The sequence below is a fragment of the Oenanthe melanoleuca genome, chromosome 1A (genome assembly GCF_029582105.1).
Source record: "Oenanthe melanoleuca isolate GR-GAL-2019-014 chromosome 1A, OMel1.0, whole genome shotgun sequence".
Taxonomy (NCBI): Eukaryota; Metazoa; Chordata; class Aves; order Passeriformes; family Muscicapidae; genus Oenanthe; species Oenanthe melanoleuca.
Window position 1 is genome coordinate 56,949,359 of NC_079334.1, and position 9,076 is coordinate 56,958,434.

A 9,076-nucleotide genomic window follows, 5' to 3' on the forward strand; every position below is an offset into this window, starting at 1 on the left:
TGGGGTTTGTCATTATTTCTCTTTGAAAAGCAAAAATGGTGTGTATTGCAAGACTGCCCTTTCTCTTCCCAGAGGCTGAAATACACTTTGCAGATGCCCTGCACTGAGAATTCCACGGTAGTTCAAAGGATCTGCCCAGCTTTCTATACAGGGCTGAATTGCCCTGGGATTATTTTTGGCATTCATGTCTAAAATATTTCTGTATTTACATGTCAAGACACGTGCAGCGATCAGCTACTGAGGTTTTTTGCACTGATAGACCATTTTTAAATTCCTTTGCTTAGCTGAATGCATTTTCTCCTTCCTTATCAGTGTAAGAATTAACTTTGTTACAGCTGCTAGATTTAGAAATTCTCACTTCAATGGGCAGTACAAATTTATAACCAGTCTTTTTATCATCGTTAATACTAAAACCACAGCTCTTATCTAGGCATTAAGATTCTTGTTCTGTGCAAAGCCTGTTCCAATTACAGATCAAATGAGACTCAAATTGTTCATTGGCTCGACAGCTCTGCAGAGAGGATTGCAGTTTTTTCTCTTGCAACCACCCTCTTCTGCAAATCTAGGGAAGACATACATTTTCATGCTCCTTTTATGAAGTATCTGGAAACTGTCTTGGAGATATGGTAGGGAAGATGCTCACAATTACAGTACCTATTTTAAAAGCAAGCAGTTTGGACTGCAAACTGCATTTTTGTGTGCATACAGCCAGAACTGGCAGAGGAGATAGGAAGCTGGGCTGCCTTGCAGGAAAAGGGAATTGAAGGAGGGAAATTTTACCTTCTAGGTAAACAGCTCTTTGTGTGATGTCTTGGAATTTCTGATACCTGTCACAAAAGCAAATCCTGAATTTCCTCTCTACTGTCTTATTAATGCCTTTATCTGAGATACTCTGAGAGACTTGTATTTTGAAAGCTTTTTTTTTTTTTTCTTTAGTTTATTTTTTCCACTACAGAAATAATGAGTATCATGAAGCAGCAGTAGATGCTGAATTTTCATCTGCTAAAAGTGGTCCCCATGTATGGCTAAAGAGTAACACTCTGTTTATAAGATGCTTTGCTATTTCTTGCAGCTGTTAGAAATCAAAACTACAGCCAAGAAAACAGAATATGGCTGATATATTAGTTGCTTGCCATCATTGCCTGTGGCCAGCAAAGGTTGAAGAACACTGACTTTATTTCCCAAAAATTAATCAGTACTTTTTTAGCTCTTGTGGGTTTGTTGGAATGATCTATAAGCTGTTCACATATTTGGAGTTGGGTTTTCCCTCCATTTTTTGGTTATGCACAAGTATTTTGCTTGTAGCACTCCTCTCCTGCTCGTATTCTCTAACATGTGCTAAATACCAGCAATTTTAGAGGGAAGCAGATCACACTGTAACTTCTTTCTTCATTGCACTCTCATTTTCATGCTTCTGTTTTTACAATTGAACTATTTATTTTAGAAGAAAATCATTGCTGTGTGCAACCAAGATCTGTTTTATTCTTCCGAATCTGTCAGGATTCACAATTGGAAAAAATGCCAAATAATGATTCCAGAAATATTTGGAGGGGAGTCATACAACACATTCAGACTTCAGAACAAAAGAATGTTTATTTCATGCAAATTTTTCTATACTGTTTTTGCTCCTTGAATACTTCCTCAAAGCAACTATTCAAAGCAAATGCAGAGAGCTAAAGCTGATCATTTAGCAGCAGGTCCCAGTCTGCCCTTTGACTGGAGGATCCACAGCAGACAGTGCTGAGCTCTTGTTTTCATTTTGTGATGCACCACAAATGACACAGGCTGGATTCTTTTGTGTGGGGGTTTTGTTGTTTATGGCTGACCCAAATATATTTAGCTCTAATCTGTGATCTGTTGTCCCTCCAGAAAGGAGAAGAGAAGCTTTAAGGGAAATTTGCCAGCAATTATAATCAGGATCCAGGAGAACTTGATTTGAGGGTAAGGACATCAGAAGGGATTTGAAATGGGGCACTACCTTTAGCTGTGCCCTTTGCTGATTTCCCAAATGTGGCATATTAAGCTCTGAAATTCAGTCTGGGTTTGATTAACTTGGAGCAATTACTAACATGGTTGATGTGACACCACAAGGGCAGTTTTTCAGAAAAGCTGTCTGTTGTGGACAAAGTCCACTTTCAGAATCCACAGGTGTGAAGGCCTTTTGGTGTGAGTACAAAGAATGGCCTGATGCACACGAGTGCAGCCCTGGGAGTCCTGTGTCTGTGTCAGCTCATTTCCAGCCTGGCTCTACTGAGGCAGCAAGTGAAATCATTGCAGAAGAGAAACCATCGTCCCTTCCCAGTGGGAAATTTCTTCAGTGCTGATTTGGTGAGCTGTGGCACAGGTGAGTGAGATAGGTCACTACTGAGAAATGACCACAAGTTCAACCTCTTTGCCTTTCCCACCACAGGTGCAAAATATATATATATTTTAATATAAATATATAGATATCTTCCCTCAGTTCTAAGCTGTTCTCAATAGCTTACACAAGAAACCTTCCTCTCTGGTCAGCTCTGCTCTTAAATTGCAATTGTTTGCCTTCCTTTTTCTTTAGTTTTCTCTTGTTTTGACCAATAATCAGTTGGTGGGTTTTGTGGTATGGTTTCTTGGACATTTTGGGTTTTTGTTGTTTTTATAATCTTGCCTTGAGCTACTCCTTCCATGTTACTTTTCTTTAGGATTTGTGTTTGTAACACCAACAAGGGCTCTTCCTGGTAACTCTGCTTTTACAAAGTACTGACTGAAGTGACTACAGTTAGACTAGATGTGTGTATTTGCAGTCAAGTGCAGGAAAAGACAGGGGTTCCTCTTCAGAAACACAAAGCTTTGGAGATGCACAAGCCATACATCTGTTTCCTCACTTTTTGTTGCTCAAAATGTCTGTTTGAGCTATGGGGTGTCAGAGACACTGAGGCAATGGAGAGGGACCTGTGATCCCTCTCACTCCGTAGTGTGAACTCATTCTACAGATACTGATGGAATAAAAGCATCTGTGCTTTGAAGAGCTATGGGCTCAGAGCCATACTTAAACAGCAAAATACACTGTATATCTCAAAGAATGCAGGCTCCTGCTCAAATAACTTCTTTTTTTTCCTTTGCCTTCAGCAGGAGTCCAGCCATAGTTCCAGGAAATCAGTTTCATGGCTTTTCAACTAACTGAAGAATGAACAGTTCTGTGACAGTAAAGTCTTCTGATATCAAACTGGGTATTTTGTGACTTATTCTTACTTCTCCTTGACTCAGGAACAAGAAATATTTTTGTAATTCCTGATTTATTTTTCCCAGTACATGATTTCTGATGACAGATTTATTTTGCAGATGACTGGGGGAAAGAAAAAAAAAGCCAGCATTCACAGCTTAGACTGATGACTATGAGCTCTTGTGGAGGAATGGCACTGGGATGGCACAAGTGGTGATGTAGCTACTTCTGTAGTACATCAAGGACAATTTTTTGACAGGAAGGCTCAGCAAGCTGAGTGGGGCTATGCTAGACATGCTGCTCACACATAAGGAAGGGCTGCTGGGAGCACTGACACTGGTGGCAGCCTTGGCAGCAGTGACTACAGTACAGCAAAGCTTTAGATTCTGAGGAAGATAAATAGTTGAATTTCAACCCTGGAATTTAGGACAGCAGACTTTATGTCCTGCAGACATTGTGTTGTCAGAATCCCACAGAAGACTGACCTAAAGGGCCCAGGAGAGCTAGCTGAAGCACAGGAACTGTCCAATCTGATCTGCAGGAAGCTGAGCAGACATGGGAGAAGGTCAGCATGGCTGAATGGAGAACTCCTAAGTCAGAGGCAAAAGGCAAGTACACAGACTGTGGAAGCAGGGGTGGACTACCCTAGAGGAATAAACACTGCCTAGGCATGCTGAAACACAACCAGGAAAGCCAAAGCTCAGCTGGAGTTGAATTAGTGACGATGTAAAGGACACTTCTAGTACATTAACATGGAAGGAAAAGTAAGTAAAATGTGGTAGGTGACCCAGTGACAGAGGACAGGGAAGTGACAAGGTAGACTCATGGCTGCCTTTGCTTCAGGTTTTAACTGGAGAGGTCTGTGCTCAGAGCTTTGGTATGTTTTGGGCACTGAGGTGCTATCCCCAAGATGTCTGAGTGAAGGACTCCTTATCCTGCATCTCTAGAAGCCTATGGGGGAAGCTGGGCTTGGTTCAGGGATACAGGCTGATACCATTCCTGTGTAGTTGAGCACTGGAACACAGAGAAAATGATGTTGTGGAACAGTAAACAACTTGACAAGGCTGTGGGCAACTTGAGCTGGTCTTTGAAATTAGCCCAGTTTGAGGAGGAAAGGGAATTGACCACATGATCTTCTGAGGACAATTTCAACTTAATTATTCTGCTGCTCTGTACAGTAAAAACAACAACAACAACAAAAAAAAGGTTCTGGCTGTTGTGATAATTAATACTTGGAAGCTCAGTTTTTCTGTAGTTAAGCACTTTCCTCTGTAAATGTATAGTATAAAGTCCCCTGATGAAGAGCTCACCTGTATCTTGGAAGTCCTTGGGGACAGAGGGAAGGTGGTGGAGCTCTTCCAAAGCAGTTACAGGAATGGCAGGACCAATCCCTACAGCTCACCCTTTGCTCCTAGCGGAGTGCTTCCCAGTGTCCATGCTGAGGAGCAGCAGAGGCAGGTAAAGCCTTAAAGGAGCTGCTCTCAGCAGCTGTGTGCACAGGAAGCCTGTGGCACATCTAGGGACCTTTCCCAGCCCATACTCCTCCTGTCTTTTCCCACAGCCCTGGACTTCAGTCTGCTGACACTTCCATTGAAAGAACATGTCCATCTGCCTGTTTTCCCCTGCAAGACAAATGGTAGTTCTGGAACCAGCTGCATATCTGACCTGCAGTCCCTGTTTCTCTTCATTACAACTCTTAAAGTCTCATTGTAGTCTATTTAGCCCTATTAAATTAGATAAAAGGCTTAAATTACTAGTGATATTCTGTAGAAGGCTCAGCTTCTGTCACAACAGGTATTAAGCCTTTTAAACAAATCTAATTTATATAACCACTTTAAACAGATGAAAATAATTTGGTCCTTTAGTTCTTTATTAAAACTCATTTAGCAGCATCTCTATAATGGAACCAGAATACTTTCAGATGTTTGTCAAATCCTGTTTTTCTTAGCCACCAGAAGTTCAGTTTCCTTTACAATAGCCCAGGCGAGCTCCTTACAAATTATCCTGCACTATCATGCTTTTAGGATCCATATATATAGCTGGTACTATCATTATATGAACTGAGGATAATTAATTATTACATAAATAATAAACATACTATTCATTCATAATAGTCAGAATATTTTCAGAATATATCAGAATATTTTTTCAAGTAAATAAATTATGCTTCCTGAACAGTGAAATATAATTTTAAAAAATACATTTGTAATTGTAAATAAAATAGGGAATTGTTCTGTTTAGTGATTTTTTTTTTTTTTAACATTCCTGAGGGAGACACACTTAAATCTGTAATTCCTGTGCTTATTCCTAAAATTGTAGCCTTAAAGTGTATTTTATACTGGTTATCTTTGTTGACTACTAAAGGAGAAGTATCCTTTGCCAAATGCTGGTTTCCTTGACCCACTTACCTATCCGTATTTCACTTGCTTCTTCTTTTCCTGTCAATCTTCCTATCCTTAGGTTCTCATTTTCAAGAATGTATTTTCCACATCTTTATTTCTCCTCCACTGACCAGCTCTTCTCCTGTTTGTACTTCTCCACATTTCAATCTACACTCTCTCCTATGGCTCTTTTTTAATGAAATTTTTTTGCTAATGTGTTGCAAACTCCACAGAAAGGCAGAGAAAGACATGCAGGAATGGACTGAATGACTGTGGAATGTTTTACTCAGGAAAAGGAGTTTTCCATCACGTCTGGCCACTGTCATAAAGGCAACTGTTAGAAACCTACAGTGCCTCTAGCCCTAATTGAGACTCAAAGCAGGTAACATAGTCAGTTTAAAATAATAGAAAATACAGACAGTACATGGCTATATAGTCTCTGCAGCTTTGCATGCTGCCTTTCTCCCACTTTATCTAAGAAAAAATAAGTGAATTCTAGTAATGTCTTGTGATAGTTTTGCAAATAGTTAAATATATTTATATATTAAAAATATATTTAGTGTTTTAGACCTTTCACAGGAATACTATTCTTCATTACTGTATGCTTATTTATCATTGTCTGATTTTATTTGATAGCAAGTAGTTATATATTTGTAAATGTCCTTAATTTATTTTTTTTTAGTGGGATGCTCTGCTTGATTATGGTTCTCCTATCAACAGTGGGTAGTACAGTCAAAAGCTTCTTTGATGTCTCTTCTCTGTTTGCACAGGCTATGCTGCAAGACTCAAGAATGGTTTTAAAATGTAAACTCTCTCACTCTCAGTTGCTGGGCCACTGGTTTTGCACCTCGTCCGGGTGTGGAACACGGGGAACATCCCGGCAGCCCCTGACACTGTGGGGATGAACCAGGGCTGTGCCTGGGAGGTGGGAGGTGAAGGTGGTACCGCCGCTGGAAGGGGATGAGGCTGCAGGTGAGAACACAGAATCACAGGATCCTTAGGCTTGGGAGGGACTCCTGGAGATGACCCTGTCCAGCCTGCGCTGGGACACCTGCACAGGGACACGGAGCGAGTCCAGGCGGGTTCGGAATGTCCCCAGAGAGGGAGACACCCTGGGCGGCTGTTCCAGTGCTCCGCCACCCTCACGGAAAGTTCTTCTCATGCTGAGGTGGAACTTCTTGTGTTTCGGTTCATGGCCAGTGCTACTCTCTTCCTGTCGCCGGCACCACTGAAAAGAGTCTGGCACATCGTCTTGGCAGCGGTCTTTGAGGTATTTATATGCATTGAGGGGGGTGTCATTAGTCTTCTCCAGATTAACAGGTGCCCAACACCTGCACACGCGTTAAAAAGTACCGCGGGTAATCTGCTTTCCCCACGAACCAACGCCGAGCCGGGACCCAGCCGGGATCGAGGCGTGTCTGTTCCGATGCTAACGTGACGACTTCCAGCAAAGTCCGTTTTTCCTTCCCGCTTCCCTTCCCGCTCGGCCCCCGAGCGTGCCGCGTCAGGAGCCGCTGCGGGCCCGGCTGCCCCGCCCGCCCTCCGCCGACCCGGCCCTCACGGCTCCCGCCGGCCCCGGCCCCGCGGCATGGCGGCGGGCGAGGAGGAGAGCCGCGAGTACCTGCGGCGGCACCGGCTGCCCGAGCTGCTGCACCGCCTCGGAGCGCTGCTGCTCTTCCACCGCCCCGGTGCGCGCAGGCCCGGCCGGGAGCGGGGCGGCAGCGGGGGCAGCGGGAGCAGCGGGGGCAGCGCGGCCTCCGCTCCCCGGCTGAGGGCCCGGTGCCCGCGGGCGCTCTGACACTGACTCGTTGCAGAAAGGCCCCGCGAGTTCCTGATCCAGGTGCTGGAGAAGGTAAAGGCTGGCAGGCGAGCCGAGGGCCGGTACCCGTTCCTCATGGACGAGGCCAACGTGGACGCCATGTTCGGCCTGCTGGATGTGCTGGGCCAGGGCTACATCAGGCTGGAGCAGTACAGGGAAGGTGCGTCCGCCTGCGCCCCGGCTCACACCCAACTGTCTGCTTGTACAGTTATTAAAATAGCTGCATTACCCGTCTGTATACTTTAGAATTATCCACACAGCTGCCCACACGACCTGGAACTTGGAAAGTTGAAAAAGTTGCATGTGGTTAAGTTCCCTAGTTTTTAAGTTACATGTTGTTATGCTACACACTTTTACCTTCTGTTAGATCTAGGCACCTTTAGATTTCAATTTGCCTTTCCATAGACTTGCATAAGATGTTCTCTTTTGTTAACTTTAGCTCTTAAAACTTTGGGACTGAGCACTGAGGATTTGGAGCTGGAAGATAACATGATCACATTGGATGTATTCAAGAAAGGAATGTAAGCTTATTTGAAATTGTGGGGTTTTTTAGGTTTTTTTCGGGGGGAGGGGATGTCCATAGGAGGTATTTCAGTGAGATTTATTCTTTATTTACAAAGCTACATAATTAAAGCTAAAACTTGCTAGTTTAAGCTTGACTGTGTCACTTTGCATTGCAAGACTAAAAAAAGGTCAGTTACTGCCTGACCTTCCTGCCTTGCTGTAAGGTGAACCAAGCTACATGCCCTCCCACCACCTCAGTTTCAGGATCCTCTCAGGGCACCTGCCCCCAGGTCAGAGCACAGGTCATCAGACAGCCCGGGGGTTAAAATACTCATCTAGGAATGTGGAACTGTGAGACCCTGTTGTCTTCTTTGCCAGAGGTGCTACCACAGCTGGAGATGAAATAGGTTCAGAATTCAAATAATTCCCCATATTCAAGGCATGGTTCTAGAAGCAATTTTTTCTTAATGGTTGAAATCACTGAAAGGTAATGAACTAATTATCCTCATTATCTAACTAGAGATTTTCTTTTTCTGTTTTAGGAAGAAAAAGATGCTGGAGAGCTGGTCTGTGTATTAGTTTGAGCAGCGGTCTGCTATATATATTATAAACAGGCATCTTCCCCAATTTTTCTTCTGGTTTGTCAGCAATGAAGAGTCGATTTTAAGCAACACTCTTTTTCTCATCTTCCCTGCCCTTCAAAGGTGCAATCAGCTGAAAAGGACAAATGACAAGAATGTGCTCATGTCTAGCAGGCTCTGGAGGGAGTATCGTTAGGAATTGCTTTTCTTAATATAATTAGATGGTTAAAAAAAGTAGAGATCTCTTATGCAACTGAAATAGTATTTTGGAGTTTCCTCCTTCAGGTTATAGTTTACAGTAAAGGATTGTTACCTGTTGGCTCATTACCAGTGAATAAAATTAAATTGGTTTTTGGGTTTCTGCTGGGTTTTGATTTTTCAGGTATTTTTATGGAAAAAACAACTTCAGCAAGTTATGACAAATGTCCACAGGTAAAGGTAGTTAGCACTTCCAAGTGGTATTTTCAAACTTAGCACACACTATGCAATTTATAAGGAAAAATCTTTTGGAAAAAATTAGGAGATTGTTTTTTCTGTACAAGACTATCTTAATTTGTATGAAGAAAACAGAGACATATTCCTTCCTTCTGCG

The 9,076-nt window shown here is 42.9% G+C and overlaps 1 protein-coding gene across 1 annotated transcript; it reads left to right on the top strand.

Moving 5' to 3' along the window:
• Nucleotides 1-5,386: 5,386 nt before the first annotated feature.
• EFCAB10 (EF-hand calcium binding domain 10) lies at nucleotides 5,387-8,841 on the top strand. Its single transcript, XM_056515714.1, has 4 exons — nucleotides 5,387-7,268; nucleotides 7,395-7,559; nucleotides 7,839-7,920; nucleotides 8,446-8,841. Exons 1-4 carry the CDS (start codon nucleotides 7,169-7,171, stop codon nucleotides 8,480-8,482), a joined length of 384 nt encoding a protein of 127 aa, XP_056371689.1. The 5' UTR covers nucleotides 5,387-7,168; the 3' UTR covers nucleotides 8,483-8,841.
• Nucleotides 8,842-9,076: the final 235 nt, after the last annotated feature.

What these genes read in the sequence shown, in the direction of transcription:
- EFCAB10 (XM_056515714.1), top strand. Translation starts at nt 7,169, where the DNA reads ATGGCGGCGGGCGAGGAGGAGAGCCGCGAGTACCTGCGGCGGCACCGG. An exon ending in GCTGGAGCAGTACAGGGAAG is followed by an intron (nt 7,560 to 7,838) that starts GTGCGTCCGCCT and finishes TGTTAACTTTAG; the next exon opens with CTCTTAAAACTTTGGGACTG. An exon ending in GATGTATTCAAGAAAGGAAT is followed by an intron (nt 7,921 to 8,445) that starts GTAAGCTTATTT and finishes TTTCTGTTTTAG; the next exon opens with GAAGAAAAAGATGCTGGAGA.